We start from the raw sequence: 25008 nt of genomic DNA, 5'->3' as shown, positions 1-25008 counted from the left end.
GTGGTCGTAAGGCTACGAACGAACGATGTGAAAGACCAAGAGAGAAATACACTTTCTAGAAGGTACAAAGGAAAATGCAAGTGTTTGCCAAGTGTACACGCTAAAGTATTGTCCAATACCGTCTCCATCTTCTCGCAACGGTAAATCCAATAGAATTTACTTACGATCTTTCGACGTGAAATTCTCAACTTTTTTTCCAAGAGAAACGTCTTTAATTCATACATGTTCTTGTTATAGTAATCTATAACTTCGTCCTTATTTATATGTTCGATCATGAAATCGTTAAATTCTTCCTTAAATTATATTTGTCGATTTTTATGTTCTTTTGAAAAATATAAATATCTCGATAAAAGGAAAATAGCCGTTTTTATTAGCGATACGATGAGCTTATAAATTGATTATTAAATTTCATTTGTTGATTTCTTTGGAAGAAAAAAGAGAATGTAAGAATAGTAATAAAATAAATATTAAATAAATAAAATAAAGAAGTAAATAAATAATTAAAAAAGAAAAATCTTGATAAGTCTCGGTAGAAAGAACATACTGGCTCGTAAAACATCAAAAAAAAAAAAAAAAACTGATTACATCCTACGGTCACATTCATTCTTCGTCGTTATTGTAGTAGTGTTTCTAATGCTTTTTATCTAACGCGGAAACTGCAACATCATCCTGTCGAGAAAATCAACGGTATGTCTTCTCTCACCTCAAGTATTTGCGAATATATTCGTTTTCTATAAAAATAGTTTCATTATTTTGATATTTCATCATTTATCTATAAAAGCATATAAAAAAAAAACAATCGAATAAATAAAAAGAAAAAAGAACGACACTTATAGTAGTAATAAAAAAAAAAAAATTTATTAAAGTACAAGTTCTTTTATTTATTTTTTTTTGTTTCACATTGTGATAGACTTCGCTTTTAAATGTTTTTCCGCTTTTTTGATCTTTGCGAATAGATGATTAATGAAATGTTGCAATTATGTTAACGAGCAAAGTCTTTATTAACAAGTAGTAAGTAAAATAAATATAGTTCGTAGGTGATTTTAAAAATCAATTAATCTCTTTCGTTCGAGATTATTTTTAAACTAATCTTTTTCCCTTTCTTTTTTTCTTTTCTTTTTTTTTTTTTAAAGATGGTAAACCAACAAGATTAGGAAATTATTTTACGATTCTAAGAAAGATCAAAAAAATTTATAATCAACTCCATATTGTACAATCTTTCCTATGAATAATTTAAATAATTATGAAAATAAGACTATTAGAATTAAAAGTTTCTTGATGGGCTAAAAATTCCTAAATAATTTTAAAACCCAATTAATCTCTTCGGAGACTTTTTATAGGCTAGTTCCTTTTTCAAATTACATAACTACAAGCCTAAATCGTAAGATATCTAATTAGAAGCCTAAAAGCTTTTTTAAGTAAGAAAAAAGGAGAAAAAGAGCGAGAGAGAGAGAGACAAAATATATCGGAAATAAAAAAATAACATATACGACGTTAGAGGATTAAGAGAATATTCCAAACCAGTTTAAAGTTAGACGTAGGATCGATTGTTGCCTCAAGTTTCGCACGCTTTCACGTTTCAACGAAAACGAACGCTTCCTCAAGAGTTACGAGTTATACATGTACATACAATCGTATTATATATACATACCTTACCAACGAATCAAATAAACTTAATCAAATACATAGTATATGACGAATTGGTCAAAAAATAATGTCATGAAATTTTCAATCGAAAAAATATTAATATCGTTTATTTAAATATTAAATATTGTAGTGTTTCAATGAAAAAAGAAAAATATTCTATAGTGTTATCTATTTGGATATAAGATATCAAATATTTTCAAATAAAAATATATCCATTCGGTTTTATTCATTTATAATACAAATTTATAAAAATTATGACACTGTACTTATTGGCCAATGCAATATATATATATATATATATATATATATATATATATATCATAAAATTTAATTGAAATATTTGGTATAACATAAATCATTTGATATGCATTGCAATCAAATAAAAAGTTTTTTTTCTGGATTATTCATTGATATATAAATCATTGCAGATCTTTTTAATGCAAATCAGATTGTAAATGGCAATTGAATAAAATAATAATAAAATAATAATAATAGGTGATAAAGTGAGTTTTGCAATCAAATGAAATCAAAAATCGTATATAATTTATTTTTTCTTTTTTTTTCAACTATGCATGTATCTACTTATGTACTTACTTACATACAAAAAAAAGACCGTCACTTATGTAATTTAATATTATTGGCTATCATTGTTCTCGTTATTTTATGTTTCATACCAAAAAAAAAAGAAATTGCGATCCCTTTGCCACGTAATCGTGTAAGAATTACGTATCACAAATTGCCCAGAATGGATCTCTCTTGACCGTATTATCCTTTAAAGAAATTTTTATTCCTAAAGTGGCATCGACATGCGAAAGAAAATCAGCCAATTGTTAGTTGGAACGATTTGAACATGTGGAAGAAAAATTTATTTGAAAGGAAAAAGAAGAAAGAAAATAAAAGCGAAACAAAGAGGAACGAGAAATTAAACAATTCTATTATCTTTGTAAAAGAATTAAATCTGATGATTTGCAACATAAGACAAATTTAAAAAAATGAAACATTCAAATATTCAATCATTATAGATAAAAAACAAATTCAATTTAACATAAGTATACATTAATAAAAATCATTTTTTTTTTTAAAGAAAAATAAAGAAAGTACAATAGCGAATAAATAATCAAATTTGAAATGATTATATAGAATTAAATTAATTAATGAACGAAATAAAAAAGAAATGAAAGTATTCTGTTAAATATTAAAAACACAATTTAAATATCAAGATAAATATTAATCGTATGAAAAAATTGAATAAAATAAAAAAATCTAAACAAATCGCAAGATCACAAGATTTAACACACGCACACACGTACACGCGACGATTGATATTTTTATCATCTTCAAATTTTCGAGAATTATTTTTCTTAACTAAAATCATTCCTATTGCGTTATTTATAATAAAAATAAAAGTAAAAAATAAAAGTAAAAGATAAATGTAAAAAATAAAATAATAGAAATCGGTCATACATGTACATATATGTACAGTTAAAAGTATTTATGTATCGTTATGAAGGTAAGAATCTATCGGACATTTGAAATACATTGAGTATGTATATATTTATATACAGTACGACGAAATCGGATAGAAGGTCGTGGTTTTTGGTTGGTGTCACCGAACGCATACTTATGACCCAAGCTTCGAACTTAAAATCAACTACGTAAGAGAATCGTACTCGTTCAATGGAAATTGAGTCAAGGTTAGGACTCGTTTTAAATTATAAAAGAAATATGGTGTAATCGAAGAACGTACACGAGAAATATTTCGTATAAGTATACGTATATATATGTAGATACTAAATCGTCCTTCTTATTAAAGGAAGAAAGAAACAAAGATTAAAAAAAAAAGAAAAAAGAAAAAAAGAATTTACGACAATGAAACAATTGGTCGTTTACGAAATATCGTTAAATTGACCGAATGATATTGAAAATTAAAATGAAAGAAACGAAAGGGAAAAGAAAGAAATTAATAAATACATAGACGAGTGTAACAAACGAGCAAAGAAAATAAAAAAAAAAGAAGGAAGAAAGAAAAAAGAGAGAGAACAAAAAAAAGCAAGGTCAGTTAAGGTCAGCAACGTTGCGTTATCCGATGAAACCGTGTATGTTCAAGGTCAAATTGTTATGAACGGGGAAAAAACGGGGGTAGGTGTTGGAGAGGAGTTCGAGAGAAGATGGAAGACTTTTTTCTTTTTTTTTTTTGTAACAGACACATTTCGATTAATTAAAATCATCGCACGTATTTCTAATTGAGAGTCCGTCCGTTTGGCATAACAGAATCATTGACGCACGTGCCCGTGGCCATTGCCTTTGTGGATATAAAATATAGCTATTATTATTACATACCGCATACGGTCAAACAAATAAGCTTTTGTTTGACCGAGAGGGACATATTATCCAAACTATAAAAGCATCTTTTTAAAAGTTACACGTATTACGTTGATTAACTTCGAACCTCAGGCCACTACGTTCGTATTATACCTCACCGCTTACCTTTTGGAATTTATTTTCTTTTTTTGTACTTTTTTCTTCTTTTTTTTTTGCTTCCAGACGACATAAAAACATCCACTCGTAAAATCGAAAGAAAAATAATGAAATGTTTATATTTTGTTTTGGTGTTACTTTTTTTTTCTTTCTTTCTTTTTTTTTATATAAATCACGTCTCTTTCTCTCTTTTGATTTCTACATTATTTCGACGAAACGACGGTTGACTCACTCGAACGTCCTCGGTCAATTATTATCTTCGACACTTTCTATCGGATTATGTAAGGTTCAATGGGAAATGAGAATGGTACCAAGATTTGCAATTTAAAGAAAGAGAAAGAAAGAGAGAGAGTGCCATTAGAAAAATAGCGAGATAGAGAATACAAGATAAAGGGATGGTAATTTTTTTACGAATTATTAGCATTATTTAACGAAATGTTTATCTGAATGTTACATTAAAAAAAAATTTATATATATGTATTTCGTTTGTAATAGTTATCAATGAATGAACAAATGAATGGTCAAATGACAAATGTAAGGAAGAAACCGCATCTAACGTTGTAACATGATTACACACGCTCTCTGACTCATCTTGACGGTGTTAATTACATTAACTGGACGTTGTAGATCAGTTTAGAAATATGAAAACGCAAAGTGGTTATTTTCATTATACATCTATTTGCATTCTAATAGAGTCTTATTATTTACTAATATATTCGAAGGATATTATAATTGTAAAACACGTCTTGGGAAAAAATATATTTAAAATACGCATATACATATTATATTTGTCATATTACAAATATTAAAATTAATTTTGTAGTATAAAGGAAATAAATGATCTCGATGACCCTTGCAAGATGCAAATGTGTTATTAAGGTGTAATATATGATATATAAAATGGATTTATTTATATATATTTCTTTTCGTTCCTTTTTCTTTTTTTTTTTGTTTTATATTGTCTTGTTCCTTTCTTTTTACTACATCACATATATATATATATATATATATATATATATATATACTTTCTTTTTCAAATTCTTAATCATATTTCGAAAAAGTATTTTAATTCATTTATATTTATATACTCAATACTTTCAAAAGAAAACAAAAAAAAAACAAACAAACGAAAGGAAACGAAGAAAGAATAAGTAGGAAGACAAAAATTACAAAGAAGGTATAACCAAATAAATCGTGAAATAATCAAAGGAATAATGAAAATTATTGTCGACAAGATAATCAATGGCGTTGGATCTTCGAATGACGTCGTCAAAGACGAGAGAGTGATAAGACAGGTACACACACACACACATACACACATTACATACATATATATGCAAGTAAAAGATACACGTGTTCTCTCTTGTGAGATAGGAAGTCGGACAAAAGTCGTATAAAAGTCTGGGGAAAGTCTCTTAGGTATCCTCTCTTTTCTCTTGTAAGATATCTTTCACTTGCAAAAGAGATACTAACGGGTGGGATCAACGCGTTTACCGACCGAGAATTTGAGTTTCGACCATGGCCCAGAAAACGAAGTAACTCACGAGCGTACTCTTTCCACACGCGTCCTCGCGATACGTCGCGTTCTACGGAATGCCGACTTGCGTAATCTTTGCACCACTGTCGTCCGTTCTGCTCGCACTGTGTCCACCATCTTGGATTTCGATTTTCGAATACTAAGCATCGTTTTATTACGTACGTATGTATATACATGTGTACATACATATGTACATACATACGTAGAGTACGTACGACATACGTAGATACACATATATACATATAAATGCTTATGTTTATAGATTGATATTGACAAATTTAACCAGAAATTTGTTGTATTATTTCCTTTTACTTTATCAAGATTATACTTGCTATTCGCAGCATTTATTTTTTTTTCTTTCTTTCTTTTTTCTTATTTTTTCTTTTTTTGTTATTGTTTTCCTTTTTCTTTTTTTTCTTATCTCTTCGTCTCTTTTATGGAACTCGAGCATTGATGTAAACTATATATGCGTAATATGTTTCTTTTCGAGATATCCGTTTTGTAAGATATTCGTATATGAATATTTGTGAAATATTTTTCTTCGATTAGATTGTCTTAAATGTTATTATTTTTTTTTTAATCATAGAGAAAAAAAATCGTTTAAAGATATGTAATGTAATGGTCTCGTGTAATGATTTGGTAATTAATTAGAAATTGACCTAAATTGTGGTCATTATTATAATTGGAGGATTTAGAAAATGATTAATTTTTTGAAGGTTTAGAATTTCTCATATAACTCTTTTTTACATAAAAATAATATATAAATATATACAGATTTATTTTAAATTAAGAATTAGTTGAATATTAATAGGAAAAAATAGATATATATATATATATATATATATATATATATATATATATAACTTAAAAAAATATACGTATTTTCATTTATCAAATATTTCAATACGAAATAAATTGCCGGATTTCCTGTTAAACTGGAACTTGAATGATCTTTAGTTTTTCTTATGGAACATCCTGTATTTTTTTTTTTTTTTTTTAATAATTGATTATATACTTTAATCAGTTATAATATAACATTGAAAATATTAATTTCTAAAATTAATTTATTATCTTACTATTTTTTTTATTTTATATTTATATTTACTATACTAATTAATACATATTACTATTTCTATTTACATAGCATACTGCATATATTACATATCTCGTTAATTATTAATTTTGATTCGATACTTAATAGTCCAATAGAGATAATTCATTATAAATAATATATAATCACTTTGTGATTATAAAATATATAAAACATATACTTGCTAGAAAAAATTTCAAACGATAATAAAATTAATGAAAGAGATCATTGAAATCACCCGATGAAAAAAAAAAAGAAACATGTTGATCGGTGATTTCAATGATCACATAGACGAGGAAGTTATACATGCACTTCAATAAAAACATTTAATGATCTTTCCTTTTGTAGAATACAAAATATACCTGCGTGGAAATTATATAGACATCGAATAGGCATGATTATTTTCTTTTTTTCTTTTACTAAAAAAGGATAGATAAAGAAATTAACATATGGAAAGTTTCGGAAAATATCAACTTAACGTAAGTTTTTCCAGTTAAATCGTGAAACATTTTACAAAGAAACTGGACGATCAACGTTTACAAATCTGAAATATTCCACGATCTTAATCGCTCTGACCGCAAGAATTCACGAATGTATACACATGCGTACGTATATAACTACACGCATATGCACATTCAGGCATACGCGTGACTCGATCATATCTAGATATACATACGTAACTCATACCGATCGATTTGTTAACTTTCAACGAAGCACGAAAGGAAAATTAAATATGACTCTTATTTATAGAAAGTAATTAGACATGGTCGATCGAAATAAAATTTTAATAATAATTATATTCTTTAATAGAAAAGGAAATATCGATAGATATACCTATCTAATTAAAATTATTTTTTAACTAATAATAGAATCATAGTTTGATGTAACAAGTAAGTAATAAATGAGTAAGTATATATGATACAATAGAATAGAATCGAGATAGTATTGTAAGATCTTTGTAAAGCTTGATAGATATCGATAAATATCTACAGAGAGTTATAAAACAGTTCCCGCATAATACAAGTTATCGATAAATCGATTGCCCGGAACCACAAGATACTTTATTAATCTTTTTCCGTTTTGGTTGTGCCGAAGAAACGAGATTTCCTGATAGAAATGACGTTGACAAGTAGTTGAATGACGAACATTATTCGTTAGGTAGTTGTCGAGAAAGTCTCTTTTAAATTTATAGTTTCATTTTACAATATTTAGCTTGTATATATGTATACACATAATGTAATATATATATATATAATATTTAAATTATCTTTTAAAATATACAAATAAATTGTAATACAATATATTATAAAATATATGCATATAAATTGTACTATGATATATTGTAAAAAAAGATATACAGAGAGAGAGAGAGAGAGAGAGAGAGAGAGAGAGAGAGAGAGAGGATACACGTATATACATATGTACGTAGTATAGTGATTAAATAAAAGAACAGCGTAGAATGAAATATATATATATATCTATATATATATATACACATATACACACACACACACACACACATATATATATATATATATATATATATATATATAGATGTATATAGTATATATGTTGTCCACAGAAACGGCCGATCGTCAACACGGCGAAAAGAAAGCCGTCTTCTTACATAATACTCTCGTTTGCTCTTTCTAAACTGTACGCGATCCAGAGGTACGAGTTCCTCGTGCTCTAAGATTTACAAGATCGATTTACCTTGCTCGAAGGCTGTTCCGAATGGACGCCTAATAGTATGTCATATATATATATATACACACCTGTAAATATATTCCTAAATTTTAAAAAGAAATTCACATCTATGTATTTATCGATATATTTTCAATGTGTATTTGTGTGTGTGTATGTGTGATAACAATTATATATAAATTAGTTTTGAATAGAACAATATACTATGATATAATATATTTAAATTACATGATATACATAATAATAATTGATATATAGATATATATACGTATATAAAATAATATTACAAATTATATAAATTATATTAATACACACACACACACACATATATATATATATATATATATATATATATATATTTATTACACTCAATTATTTTCTTATGAATAAATACTTTTCTAAATGAAATTAAATTTCACCAAAATAAAACAATATCCGTGTTTGTTTATGTTTCAGTGGTGATAGTACCGCGGACGGCGGTGGGGGTATAATAAACCCAAATTTCTCAATGAATGTTATACAAAACAACACGGAGAGTAACGTAGATTTGACGATGGTCACAACGAATCCAGTCTTGGCTACGCCAGGATTAAACAGCGCAGCGTGGAATCGACAACAGGCTGTTAGCGTTAGACACGCTTTCAAAACTTATGGCAGTAGTAAAAATCCAAATCATGTTATACAAAATCTTAGTATGACGGTAGCCAAAGGATCTATGTAAGTATCAATAATATATATTTTATATTAGATACATTCTTTAATAAATTATTAACATATTATATATAATATAATATATATATATATAACATATATATAACATATATATAAATAGTAATATTATTTAATAATATTATTAATGTAAGATTACATTAAAAAATATATGTATATTAAATAAAATTTTTATACGAACTTATCGAATATCTATAACATATTATATATATTTGTCAAAAGAAAAACGAGAAAGTATGAAAAAAATAACATGTTTATTTCTAATCTCTATAAATTAAAAGAAATATCTTTGAATTGGTTAAGCAAACTTTCTGTTTAAACGTGCATGTTTTAAAGAAAGAAAAAGAAAGAAAAAGAAACGAACCAAAAAAAAAAGTCTAATCAAAACAGCATACAACCACTGATTGAACTTTCTTGCGTTTTATAACGAAGCTCGTAAATTATCGGATAATTATGACTTATTTTATTGCTATGATTAGTAACTATATTCTATACAACATAAAATTGTGCCGTACGTTGAAAGTTTAAAAAGAAATAATAATTATTTTCCAATGACATCGAGACAATGTTCTTTTTTAATCCCGCTCAAGCGGTTGATGGGATATTAAACAATAACTAGTAAACAACGTTTTTGTTTGATCATGCTCAATAATGTTCAATTAAACATTAATGAATAAATAATATTCTTTTCCCTTTGTATCTATTTATTTTCTTTCTCTTATTCTTTTTTTTTCATATACAAATTGCCTATGATAAACAGATTTACGTAGATATTTAAATTTGTTTGATTTTATGCTTTGTTTTATTTTTGTTTTTGTTAATTCTATCTAAATTTAAATTTTCAACTCAATAGATCAAGTAGTGCTACAATTTCTAGTTAGAACAATCTTTATATCATTTCCGTTGAATCATTACGTTATTTATTATTCCAAAGACAAGCCAAAAGAAAATGAATTATAATGTTCGATTCGACGTATGTAAATGACGTCACCGTAATTGGAATCCTATTAGATAGAATATATACATACTACATAGTTATTTCATTTGTCCTTCTTACGTTGAAACCTGCTCTTGACAAAGGAAACAATCTCGCAAAATCCGAAAACAGAAATACATTTTATCTATCTATCTTTCTTTCTCTCTCTCTCTCTCTCTTTCTCAATCTCGTTTTTCATTTTGATAAATAGATCTATCGTGCGCTCTTATAAACGATACATAAGAAACATAAAACGTAATACGTAAATAAACAGCACGTAGAACAACTATTTTCTCTATTATGTATATATGTAGCGTGTGCGTGCGCGTTAAAAGCTTCTTTTTTTTGTTCTTAATAAAATAGAATACGAAGAGAATCTTCAAGAACAATTGAAAATGATTTACTCGAATTACCTCTAGACGATCATTCGTAATTATTATTCAAATTAAATAAAATTCTTTCTCTTTCTTTTTATGTCTTTTTATGATCCAAAAGATCTATTCAATGATATTACAGATATTATTTGCCATGATAAAATTAGACAGATGTAATAATCGTTCAGTATGTCTATTCTCGTAATATTAACGACCAACATAAAACTATTTTACCATTTTCGACGGAAGGAAAGTTTCCTAAGGAATAATTGAGAACGGAATTTTATTACCGCGAAACTATATAGAAATTATTGTGAAACGTTCTTTGACGTGTTACCAAGTAATATATATCTTCAGTTTTTATGGAACGATTATGTTACCACGAAATATGTATCATTACTTTTTATCATAGTTCTATCGAAAATAAAACTTTCTCGTGTTATCTTAACGAATTTAATAGATTACTCGTGTCGTCCCTTTATTTGTATAAAATCAATAAAATTGGTAATAAAAAAGAAATTATATAAAATAAGAACGAAGATCTTGAAGAATACAATTCCTCGATCTTAAGAACTAATGACGAAGGTGATAATTCAGACGTAACGGGTGTGTAAATATAAAAAAAGACTTCAGTTAAAAACCTTAATGTTTCTCGATAGATATGGTCTCTTGGGTGCTAGCGGTTGCGGTAAAACAACATTGCTATCTTGCATCGTCGGCCAAAGACGCTTGAATTCCGGGGAGATTTGGGTTTTAGGTGGTAAACCTGGTACTAAAGGTTCTGGTGTACCTGGAAAAAGAGTTGGTTATATGCCACAAGAAATAGCCTTATACGGTGAATTTACTATACGCGAAACTATGTTGTACTTCGGTTGGATATTTGGCATGGACACGGCTGAAATCGTCGATAGGCTTCGTTTTTTATTACAATTCTTGGATTTGCCATCGCAAAATCGACTGGTTAAAAATCTCAGGTAGGTACTATATACATGTATTCATATCGATAAAATTCTATTGGTACATCTAAACTCATTTACATCAGCATGTTTAAGAAATTTTCTTATATGTTGTTATGTTTATACATGTTTCGTCTGAAGAAAAAAGAAAGCACTTGCAGAATATCGAAGATAAGAAATAAATCAAAAAAGATATTTAAAATATGGCTTCTATCGATGTCAAACGTTATTTAAATATCAAACATGATTTAATAAAAATCTTAATAGTCGATAATATCTTATAAAGAGTTTATTTTTTATTATTGTATTACAAGATTTTTACATGGGAAACCAACAGAATTATTTTCCGACATTTTTCTTACATTCAAAATTTATTTTTTTAATTTTTAAGTTATTTATAAAAGAAAAATAGTCTTTTTTCGATAAAAAAATCTTTTGGTTTATTTGTTTTAATTTTTTTTTTTTTTTTTTACAAAATAGTGGTGGCCAACAAAGACGGGTATCTTTCGCAGTGGCTCTCATGCACGATCCTGAACTTTTAATACTAGACGAACCAACCGTGGGCGTTGATCCGTTACTCAGGCAAAGGTAAGTTCCTTGCATTTCATTAAAGTAGAATACTTAAAAATAATTTGTCGTTAAAGATACTTTTCTTTTGCATAAATCCTTCCATTACTTCTAATCACTCGATATATTTCTATAGATCTTTTCAAAGGCAAAACTCGTTCAACTCGATTCACGTTGATCTCAATCGAATTTGAAACATTTTATTATGTCTGTTCAAATTTAATATAACATTTTAAATCCATCATCATAAATGATAGAATCGATTCTAGGATAGATACATGATCAAATATTGTCTATGTTTAGCTAAGCGTTTCTAACTTTCTTTTTTTCTCCTATCTCCGAATGAACGTTGAAAGGAACGAACGACGACGACTACAAGAGAGAAATGCTTTCATGTCTTATATTCGCTTCTTTACTATGCTAAATTAACAAAGGATATATTTTTAACTTGTAATCGTACGATTTCATTTAGATATCTATTTCACATGCAAAGAAACTTTCAATTACAATTTTTTTTCGAATATGTTAAGTATTCAAATATTTTTCATTTACATATAATAAATTAAATATATATTTATATTATATAATATATATATGTATGCATGTAGATGTATACATATGTACGTATATTAATATTTTCGACATTTCAAATTTTTCTATATTTTTTTATCGAGATCGAACATAATTTATCTCTGACATGAGAAAGAAAATAAAAGAAAAGAAAAGTATAAAAAAGAAATAAAGGATAGTGGCGAGAATCGTTATTTTACTTCGACCATAAAAACTTGTTGTTAACCGATTTATTCGAGTTTATTCGAGTCATTTGTCATCTAAACAAAAAAAAATTTTTTTCCGGATAATTATTCTCTTACAATTTATTTATTTTTATTTTACCTTTTCATTTTACCTTTTTTTTTCTTTTACATAGTAATCTTTCTTTTTCTAATCTTTCGTGCGAGGAGAAGAAAAAGAACAAAAAAAAAGATAGAAGATGTTATCGGTAATGGCCGTTCACGGAGAGCACGCATAGTAACGTATCGGACGTAATGGCGACATCCAATTACGAATTGCCGAGAAAGTTTACAACGAAACTACTCGCTTCCCTTTCGAATTCACATCGCATCTTTCGAATCATGACTCGAAGTATATGTTTATACTTATTTATCATATATGTTTATACATGGATTACGTAGTTAAATACGTAGAATGGTTTTTCTTTTTTTTTTTATTTTCTTTTAATTTTTTCAAAACTATCCAAACGATTATCCTAATTCATATCGTAAAATCATTTTTATACTTAAAATATAATTACTATGGGTTAACGGGTTACTTTCAAGATAAATCACGACATTCTCTACACTCTTTTATTCGTTTTAATATATATGTACGTATGTATGCAGGAATAACGTAAGGATATTTTCGCATAATACTCGTTACGGTCGAGTCAAATACGCGCATACGTCCACGATAGTTCGTAGAAAAATAATCTACTTTCTCTGATCATAAAAAAAAAGTCATTAATTCTCATAAATTTTTCTCGTTTTATATATATATATATTTTTTTTTCTTCTTATTTTTCTTTTTTTCTTTCTTTTTTCCGATCCTTTCCGTTGCGCGTACGAGCCAATATCGTGCGCGCACTTACAGATATTTTTGCGTGCTAGAATTTATATCAACGTTGTACATATTTTTGTGTGTATGTGTATAACGTTGATCATAAATCAATGTAATTTTATTCTCTAAATTTTTCGAAAAAAAAAATAACAGAGATATGTGGTCTTTATGACAAAAAAGAAAATATCGATTGCATTTGTATATTTTATTATATAATTTCATCGAATTCCTAACACGTATACGCGTGTACATACATATACTTACACATATCTACTATGTTAATCAAATCCGATTTAGTTTTGATCTTTGGATTCTTCGAAGGTAGAAAAAGAAAAAACATATTTTATGATACTTTTGTCGAACTCTAACATGATACACACGTATATACGTACGTACTACATATATACGTATCTGCTACGTTCGTTCATAAATGAATTCAAAAAAAAAAAGAAAAAGGAATAAACAAGGAAATAAAAAAGTTGCATGGATTTTCAAGGAAAAAAAAAATTAAAAGGACAGATAAACAAATAATAAAGAAGAATATATTTCTTAATTATACTTGAATGCAATCTCTATTTATTCTTTACGAAGAAACGTGCACTCGATCTTATAAGATACCATTTCTATCGTACATTTCCACGTATGATATGACCTCGTAAAAAAAAAAAAGAAATAACAAACAAAAAATATAATCTCAAAATAATCGCACTTTTGTTCGTGTTCGTTCGATCATAATTTTCCACGAAGTTATCTAGATAGATATAGATAGGGCACATATTGAAAAATTTCGGAATTAAATATGTAGGAGGTACCATTTAATGTGTTACAAATTATTTACGTACATATTTCTTATTATACCTGCGTATATGTGTGCAATATATAAAAAATATATATATATACGATAGGTGAGATATGTATATGAAATATAATGTAATTCTCTTAAACATTCGCATTAAAATTGCATCACGATTGATCGTTGACGTGAAAAAATAGAAGACGACAATACCAACTATAATCTTCTAGTATACTGTAGTTTGTTGTTTTTCGAGATAATATTACTTAATGTAAGTGCCATAGGTCAAGGTACGAAGAAATCGTAAGATGACGGCTAAGTTACGCCTAAGGCGTGTTAAAAAAAAAGTGCACGCTCGAATGATCGTTTAAATAATACATGAGATATTGTCGTCGTCGTCATCTTCGTCTTCGTCGTTTTCGTCGTCGTTATCGACATCGTCGTCGTCGTCGTCGTCGTCGTCGTCGTTGTCGTCTTCTTCGTCATCATCGTCGCCCTTGTTGTCGTCGTCCTTGTCGTTGTAGTTTCTTCTTTTTTTATTACCAAGTTTTAAAACGGAAATATTAAATGTAAATTTCTTACGATCGAATGGTTGATCCAAAAATAATATGATCTATATTTACATTTTCTTGTCTCTTTTTTTTTTAATTATTGGAATAATAATAATAATAATATATATAAAATATTTTATACGACAATTAACAATCATTTATTTATATATTTTATTGTAATGTGTATTTATAAATTTTAAATGTGATATTTTTTTTGGTGATGGTCAAAAAATTACACTTTCCTTTTCGTTCTTTCTTTCTTTTTTGCTTTTTATTTCTTTTTTCTCCTTCTTTTTTTATCGTTGTAATAAAATATAAAGGAATTCATCGAGTTTCGTTCAAAAATAGTAACCGTGAAATTCTTATGCTTATTACCAATCCAAAAATTATATTACAAAATTATTATGTTCTTTCTTTTTTTTTATAATAGATTTATCTATCTATATTGAAACAGAAAAACATTGAAATAAAATATTACTTAGAATAAAGTGTCCACATAAGTTGCAAATCGTTTTTACCTGCGATTCATTCTTACATACATATGTAAAAAGAGAGAGAGAGAGAGAGAGAGAAAGAGAGAGAGAGAGAGAGAGAAAAAAACCTGTTCCACATAGATAAATACATGGAAGTTTTGCAATAACATAATTAACCAACAAAAAAAAAGGATTTGGTCCGATCTTGTCTTTTTCCTTCCGTTTTTTTTTCTATAAATAAAATAGAATACGAATTTTTTTATACGGTTTAGTGAAAATAATTTGTAACACTTTATACTATGCCGTAAACTCTAAAGTTATATATAAATTATATAAATTTACAAAACGATCTCTTGTTAGATTTTTTTTTATTTGTCCATTTCATTATTATCTGTCTCTTTTATCTCGAGATAAAAAAAATAATATATGCGCATATTTCTATATTTCTATACTAATGTATGAACTATATATATATATATATATATATATATATATATATATTCACCAGTTTGATTAAAATTAATATAAAATCGACTTTCAGCATTTGGAATCATCTAGTACAGATAACCAAAGATGGCAACAAGACAGTTATCATCACGACTCATTACATTGAAGAGGCACGACAAGCTCATACGGTAAGAGAAAGAAAGAAAAAGAGATACAAAGGGAAGAAACCTCAAATATTGCTTCTAAATAAATTTTACATAGAACTTATGAATATTTGATGAATTCAAGAAATATTAAATAATTCCCTATATTTATTATCTAATAAAGTAGTTTGATTCATCATTTGATTACTTCCATTTGTTGAACTTAACACTTACTATTTTAAAGGATATTTAAATTTATAGAATGTGCCTCTCAGGTTTTGAAACGATCAAGGTTCACCGATATCTATATTCCTATATGCATAGAAATAAGAAAAGAAATGTTATATAAACATGAGTCCTATCTAATGATCTAACGATTATTTGAATATAGCCAATTTTTAAATAAAAATAGTGCATTCGTAAAATTTAAATATTATTAAATATAAAATTTAAATATTATTAATATAAAAATATTAATTTTAATTTATAGATATATATATTTGATTAGTCACTTTTTTATTTTTATCTTTTTTTTTTCTTTGCAATATTAAATTATGACTGCTTTAAATATTTCCATTAAATTATTAAAAAGAAAAAAAATAGAAAATAAAAGTAATGTTTTTATATAATCGATTTCCGTCTAATAAGATCGCTAAATAATTCTCAAATTAATTAAAATTTTATTTCGTTCAAGCACATGCATAAACATAAATAATTTAAAATACATACATATGAAACAAATTTCCGATCATACGAGTGTATAAATAATTATATATGTATGCATATATATATTCATATATATACTATAAATTATTACACAATACTGTTTACGAACATTTCAAGAAATCCATTGCCTTGAATATCGAAGAAAATTTTTTCATAGAAAGAAATGATCAAGTGCGATCTAATAAGATAGTAAGATATGCAATAAATGACATAGTTATACGATTGATATTCAACGCAGTATGAAGGAAAAATAAAATAAAAAAGATATTTTAATCAATCAATTAACGATGATACCTATATACGATGCATATACGATTAATTTTTTTTTTTATATGATTCTACCCGACAACGCACGAATTTTCATATTTTGATTAGATAAATCTTAAATTCAAATGCGTGTATACATACATACATATGTACATACAATTTTGTTTTTATGTATGTATTTATGTAGATATGTCAGAGACGTATCTAGGATCGTGCAATTAGGGCGTCACTTGCTTTGCATTTCAACGCCATGATGGAGTTAAAAGAGAAAGGGGTTGGTGTATACAGAGCACAACAAAAATTGAAAGAAATAAATAGTATTTGCCGAAAAAAATCAATTTGAAAAAAAATAAAAGTATAAAATCTTTTAAATAATAAATTTGTATTCTTTTGGTTTTTTTTTATCGATTAATAGTTTACTCTAAATACGCCTCTAATGTGTATACATTTGAACATACTTAATATCTTATTTTTTCTATCTCATTGTAGATCGGATTAATGAGAAGTGGACGTTTATTAGCCGAGGAATCACCACGGGCACTTCTCACGATGTACAATTGTACATCACTCGAAGATGTCTTTTTAAAATTGTCCAGAAGACAAGGTCAATATGCCCAACCAGCAACGGAATTAAATATTTCGAACAATATTAGTTTGGTAAGTGTCTAATAATTGTATATAATATTGATTAATTAATTGATTGAACATACTATATTAATGGAATATGATCGCTTATTTATTTAATTAATTATTTATTTATTTTTACAACACCAATTTGACGAGGAAAATAGAAAAAGAAAGAACAAGACAATTAATTCTATTTATATTCATTGTTTATTTCAAGATTTTTCTTTTTTTGTAATTTTTAAAATAAATAAATGAAGAAAAAAATATTATTTAATACGATAATAAAAATATATTATTATTAAATATAAATGTGCCAAATAATATAATTCTTTTTCTATCATTAAATATATTTAATATTTAACAAATATTATATCGATATATAATTATATTTATTATTAATATTCAGCAATATATTTATTACATTTCTTTTCATATACCAATTTTTCTTTCTTTACTTATTTATTTATTTTTTTTTAATATTGTAGTATTTATTAAGGTATATAAAAAAATTTCATAAAAAAAAAAACAAAAAAAAATATAGATATATAATCAATAAAAATTGTCAATTTTATTCCTTCGTTTTCTCAGGCTTCTTTAAATTGGGGAAAAAAAGAAGAACCAGTTTACGTCACGGAAGAATCAGGCGTGGTTGGTCTAAATTTCTATCAAAGCAAAGAAGTTCTCATTCATGATTCGACGAATGGCGTTGGCAATCATTATGACGTAAGAAATTATATGATTTTTTTTTTCCTTTTGATTTAAGAAAAAATCTGTATATATAAAAAAAAGAACAAGAAAGACGATATTTCCTAACTTTCATTTCGTGTACGTTAATTTATATAAAAGCTGTCTCTAAAAGGTTCGATCCATATTTCGAAAGGATCCCATAGAATAACTTTTTAATTAGAAATCAATGATGGCCGCAGTAAATTTAAGACGTATATTTAAATACGATAAAAATTTTCCGTAAGAATCTCTAAAGCGATCGTTATCATTTAAAAAAAAAAGGAGAAGATATTTTTTTATTACTATTAAAATATTGTTCTATGAGGTCTCCTCGAAACGCGCTTAAAGCATGAATCAAACCTTTTGGAACACTCTGTGTACGTGTGTATACATGTATTAAATTAATATAAAATATTAATGATTTTGATAGCTCACAAACAAATCATTACACGGAAGTAAAGCTGACTCTACACTGGAATGTAGTAATTTTTCAGACTGTTACAATATTACTAGCGTAGGAAAAATAAGAGCCCTCTTGCAAAAGAATTTCTTACGTATGTGGAGAAATATCGGGTAAGTACGAAGTCATACTATATAATAAAAAGTATAAAAATGATACACATAAAAAAGAAAAAAAAATTTTCTGTCAGAATAGTGAATATATTTATTTTTTTCTTTTTATAATTTCTTTTTTATAATTTTTTTGTTGTTGATTGTTTAGTGTTATGTTGTTCATCTTTGCATTACCAGTCATGCAAGTGATACTCTTCTGTTTGGCAATTGGAAGGGATCCTACAGGTTTAAAGTTAGCTATAGTGAACCATGAAGTGTTTTTTGAAAATATGTCGTGTCCTGTCTCGGAAGGCTGTGATTTCTCTTTACTGAGTTGTCGATATCTAAAATTTCTCAATAACGAAACGATTATAAAGGTAAGGATTTTTATTAATAATACTGATCAACACAAATGTTGATGCTTAAAAAATTTAAACCTATTCTTAAGTATAATGATATAATACATATTTAAGATCGCTAATTGCAAAAATATTAACAGTTTTGTTTGATTAGCCATATATGTTTTGAATATATAGCATAACAATCTTACATGTTAATTCAAAAGATGTCCCATAAAAATTCACTTATATTTATTTAATCAGTAGTTATATTAATTAATATGGCGAAAAATATTTTGTAAAATAAATGATTAGCATATAATAAATATTTGAATCAGTATTATATAGATAAAAAAAAGGAAGAAAACATTTTTAATATATTCTGTGAATTTATTTGACAAGAATTATTATCCGGATCCTGAGGCAGCACAAGATGCCATACGGAACGGCGAAGCATGGGGAATGCTGTATTTCACAGAAAATTTCACGGATGCTTTAGTCGCACGAATGGTTCTTGGAAGGGATGCTGATGACGAAACTCTCGATCAAAGTGAGATCAGAGTTTGGTTAGATATGTCTAGTAAGTTTCCATTAAATCAATAATACGCTATTAAGCGTTTAAATTAGTTCGCTTGAACCATTATATAAATTAATCTTCATTTTGTATGAAATTATGTAAATATTTGAGGTGAAAAGGATAAAGGATAAACGTTCTCTCAATTATTATTATTATTCAATATCTCATTTCTAATTCCAAAATAATTAATACGTATTTTTTAAACACAATCCTCAACACATTTTTTACTTAACTATAAAGTTCTCTATCATTACAGATCAACAAGTTGGCCTGATGTTGATGAGGGATCTACAATATTCTTATCGGGATTTCGCCAAAGATCTTTTGGTAGCGTGCGAAGAAAATTCAAAGTTGGCCGACGTACCGATTCAATTCAAGGATCCGATCTATGGATCGAACGAGCCAAGTTTTACGGATTTCGTTGCACCCGGTGTGATACTAACGTGAGTTGAAATATTTTCAAAGTAAATATTTTTTTTTTCTATATTTTTTTTTCTTTATTTCTTTTTTGTGTAACTATGCAATTACACAAAAAAAAAGAAAAAGATAAGAACGCAATGAAACGTGATTATAATGATGTGTTCGTTTCTTACGCACGTTGTAACATATTGCACTTAATGTATATAAAAAAAAAAAAGAAAAAGAAAAAAGGAAAATAAATCTATTATTACTTCTATTATTACTACTACTACTACTACTACTACAAGACGTATTTTTTCATTCCTAAATGAAATGTGATTTGTTTGTCGAAAAATAGCATCGTGTTCTTCCTGGCAGTTGCTTTGACCTCGTCGGCATTGATCATCGAGAGAATGGAAGGATTATTGGACAGAAGTTGGGTAGCGGGAGTAACACCTGGTGAAATACTATTCTCCCATGTAGTAACTCAATTTGTCGTTATGTGCGGTCAAACAGCATTGGTATTGATCTTCATGATATTAGTTTTCCGTGTCGAATGCAAAGGTGAAATAGGATGGGTCATTATATTGACGATACTTCAAGGTCTCTGCGGCATGTGCTTCGGTAAGAAGATATGACAAATTTTACAATTTCTTTCTTTTCTTTTTTGAAATGTTTCTAAAAAGACAAAAAACAAATTTAAAAAGAATACACGAAACAAATCTCAACATTGTAAAAGAACTCATTTTTTTCGAAGATTTCATTTCGTAACATTAACTCATTGCACATATGTGTATATACACAATATATAAATAAATAGATAGAAGATACGTGTCTTCGAGGGAGCTATTATGTTATTAACCTAATAGTTAATAATAAAATTATGATTGAAGTTTGCTATAAATAAATAAAGAAATATATATATATACATCGAAATATCAATTTACAATTCAATTTTACAAAAAAAAAAGAAGAAAAAGAAATCTTGCATTATACATTAATTCATAAATATTTCGCAAATATGTAATTTTTCATATTTTCTTGTCACATACGAGAAAATAGAAATCTTAACATTTGTCCCTTTCTCAAATGATTTATAATCAGTCGAGATCATCAACATATATATACAATTATTTATATTTCGCATTCATTGCGGATTAACAAATCCGTTTAATGTTTGCTTGCTAGCTTGCGATTTCTTAATTCGGACGAGCTCATAAAACTATCCCATTAGAAATGTTTTTCAATGCTCTCTGATTTGTAATACGCCATATTTACGCAACACGTTCACACAGGATGCAGGTCCCATTACGCAAAAACTAGATCCGATAGGCGAAACATTTTACGCGTATATTTGTATCTGTATATACATACCTACACATAATCATACGTACATATATATATGTATACACATATATATATATATATATATATATATATATATATATATATATATATATATATATAGACAAGAAATCTTCCTTGCGTAAAAGCTACCTTAAATTATACAAGCTCTTTAATTAATGATTTACACGTAACAATAACATAACATAGCTCACTCGAAAACATATACTTAACCTGATTAAGTTATCCCTCTATGACACCGCGTAACTTTGAAGTCACGTACTTAAATATGTATATATGTATGAATACTATAGTATATTATCTCTATTTTTTAAATTTTATTTCATTTTGTTATTGTAAAAATTATTTGTCACATTACGAATTTTTTAACATTTTGCTTTTTCTTCAAGTTTAAGTTATACTTAATTTAATATGATAATGCTGTATTATTAAATATGTACCGGGTGTTCAAAATATTGCAAATTTTTATCAGAGAACACAACATTTTTTTAGAAAGAATTGTTCTTTAAGAGATTTTTATTCCTCTTTTTTTATTTGGTGGAAGATTTAAAAATTAACTTTTTCTTTTTAATCTACATTTACATTTTTTTTTGTATAACGACAATATATTCCACGAAATGAAGAATAAATGTCTTTTTTTTTTTAATTAAAAAGAATTAAAAAATAAATAATAATAAAAATACATATTTTCAGTGATCAATAGTTCAATCCATCGATATATTAATCTTCTTTCTTATTTTAATAGGATTCGTAATTTCGGCAATTTGCGAGCTCGAAAGAAACGCCATCCAATTGGCCCTGGGTAGTTTCTATCCCACACTTCTTCTCAGCGGTATGTAATTACATTTTTTAAAGCAATCGATTCTCATTAAAAATGATCTCGATTGATATATTTTATTTTCAATTCTTTTTATAAAAAAAAAAAAATTATAAAATAATTCATATGTAATATATTTCTTCCTTATTACCTACATATATTTTATACATACATACATACGTACGTGTAATTGTACACTGAATTATTAATATTGTCAATTGATCTATTTTTTAATCATTAATTTCAGGTGTGATATGGCCCATAGAGGGTATGCCAACAGTTTTACGATATGTCTCGCAAGGTTTACCCTTGACGATGGCAACTACGGCACTTCGTTCTATGCTAACTCGTGGTTGGAGTATATCAGAGCCAGATGTATACAATGGTTTCATATCTACCATCATTTGGATCGTACTGTTCCTCACGATAAGCATGCTGGTCCTTAAGTTCAAACATAAATAAAAAGAGAGAGAGAGAAAGAGAGACATAAAGAGAAAAAGAGAAAGAAAGAGAGAGAAAGAGAGAACGGTTGCATTATATTAATAGAACAAAGTTTTAATAAATCGAAATAAGAGTGAGAGTTGGAGGGAGACGAAGTTGAAGAGAAAAATGAAAGAATATTTCTTATTATAAATTAAAAATTAACTTTGTTCATATCATTGTAATTGTATTGAGGGAGAATGAATCAGGAAGAATAAAAGGTGGTGGAGGAGATCGAAGAAAGAAAGAAATGATCGTATGAATTATGATAACGTTTCTTTTCTATTTTTTCTCTCACTCTCTTCCTCTCTCTCTCTCTTTTTTCTCTCTCTCTCTCTCTCTCTCTCTCTCTCTCTCTCTCTCCTCTCACTTCTTTTCTCTATCCGTCTCCTCCGTAAATCATCACTTCGACATGTGATGATTATGCGCGAACGTATGTGTATATATGTGTTGCCAAAATGATGATTTTAAGTTTGGTATGATTGTGTGCATGCGTGCGTGCATATTTCCGTATGTGTTCGTGTGCATGCGTGAGTGTTAGTGTATGTACTCGTGCATGCATGTTTTTGTATTATTTTTTCGCTATTTCACTTAAGATTTTATTTTTTACTTGTTAACGTTTCTTTATATTATATATATATATATATATATATATATTATTTAAAATAACTTTATAAAGGCATACGTCGATAAATTTTTAAATTCTATGTTTATATTTTTAGAGGGTGGGGAAGGTGGAACAATTTTATTAATTTTTCTTAATGACATTCTATCGGAATTAAAATATATATAGAAGAAAATTATATATATATATATATATGCATGTATGTATGCATGTATCTATGTATGTATGTATGTACGTATGTATGTATACATAGTTATCGTCGTTATCTCAAGAATATTTACTTGCAAAACTTGATTTAGTATGGCCAGCAAATTTTTATGAATCGTAAACAGTTTCCCCCACAAGAACAAATTTTCGTTAATTCTTGAAAGAAAATAAGAAAAAAAATAGGATGCAAGAAAAGCGTGGTCATATATATTTCTTTGTGTATATTCGTTATATAAATATATATATATTTTTTTTTTAGTCATCTTACATACATTCACAGAATATTTTTAAAGCATCTACGTTTATGGATGCCCGGTAAACTTGTCCACGAGAATAGAACAGTAGATTATAATTAAAAGGGAAAAAAAAACAAACCAAAAAAGAACAAAAAAAGAGGACAAGAACAAAAACTTAGTTTAATATGTCGATCATGAAGATTATTATTATTATTATTATTATTATTATTATTATTATTATTATTATTATTATTATTATTATTATTACTATTATTATTATTATTAATATTATTATAATTGGTTAGCTGATAATACGATTTTACTTGCCCATGACTTTGAATATGTGTACGTGTGTATGTCTATTTTCTTTTCTATTCTATTCTATACTCTTATGTTATTATTTCTTTTTTTTTTATTTTTTGTTTGTTTTGTTGTTTAATCCATAATCGATGTGTCATGTGAAATGATATGTAAAAGACAACGAAAGACTTCCATTTTTTTTAATATATGCATGTCTTAATCGTTTAAGTAAGAACGAAAACACGTTTTGTTCATTAAACATTTTTTTGCAGTTTTGTCTATTAAATTTGAAAATAAGCGAAAATACAATATTGTGAAAAAAATATTATGAAAATCAAATAAGTTTGTAACAATAAAAAATTACACATACATATGTATATATACGGACACATATATACGTATGTATGTATGTATGTATGTTCGTGTGTGTGTGGGTGGGTGTGGATGTGTACATGTCTGTGTTTGTATGTACGTATGTATGTATATATGTATATGAATATACATATATATGTGTGAAAGTTTTTATATTGTCAATATATAATAGAATATTTGAAATACATATTGTTATTTGTATATTATGGCCCGATACGTCAGTAGCTCGGTCGACAGTAGCCTTTAAATATAGAAATGCGAATAAAACTGTTAATACTGTATTTTTCTTTTTTTTTTCTTTTTTATAAGACATTT

At 27.0% G+C, this 25008-nt stretch overlaps 1 protein-coding gene across 4 annotated transcripts in view; it reads left to right on the top strand.

Annotated features, from left to right (window-relative positions):
- The window catches only part of LOC127062429 (ABC transporter G family member 20), a 48776-nt gene extending 23802 nt beyond the window's left edge, over nucleotides 1-24974 (top strand). For all 4 annotated transcript variants that reach the window (XM_050990645.1, XM_050990643.1, XM_050990646.1 and 1 more), the window contains 13 exons: nucleotides 8913-9173; nucleotides 11195-11509; nucleotides 11972-12079; nucleotides 16031-16124; nucleotides 17562-17729; nucleotides 18288-18422; nucleotides 18856-18998; nucleotides 19147-19354; nucleotides 19718-19895; nucleotides 20149-20335; nucleotides 20650-20915; nucleotides 22402-22488; nucleotides 22721-24974. In XM_050990645.1, coding sequence (XP_050846602.1) covers nucleotides 8913-9173; nucleotides 11195-11509; nucleotides 11972-12079; nucleotides 16031-16124; nucleotides 17562-17729; nucleotides 18288-18422; nucleotides 18856-18998; nucleotides 19147-19354; nucleotides 19718-19895; nucleotides 20149-20335; nucleotides 20650-20915; nucleotides 22402-22488; nucleotides 22721-22935 — 2365 coding nt within the window. In that variant the 3' untranslated portion in view covers nucleotides 22936-24974. The remainder of the gene's footprint in view (nucleotides 1-8912; nucleotides 9174-11194; nucleotides 11510-11971; nucleotides 12080-16030; nucleotides 16125-17561; nucleotides 17730-18287; nucleotides 18423-18855; nucleotides 18999-19146; nucleotides 19355-19717; nucleotides 19896-20148; nucleotides 20336-20649; nucleotides 20916-22401; nucleotides 22489-22720) is intronic.
- The last annotated feature ends 34 nt before the right edge of the window (nucleotides 24975-25008 follow it).

This window comes from Vespula vulgaris, chromosome 3, assembly GCF_905475345.1.
Source record: "Vespula vulgaris chromosome 3, iyVesVulg1.1, whole genome shotgun sequence".
Taxonomy (NCBI): Eukaryota; Metazoa; Arthropoda; class Insecta; order Hymenoptera; family Vespidae; genus Vespula; species Vespula vulgaris.
The sequence above is the reverse complement of the archived record's forward strand: the minus strand, read 5'-3'. Positions and strand labels throughout refer to the sequence as shown.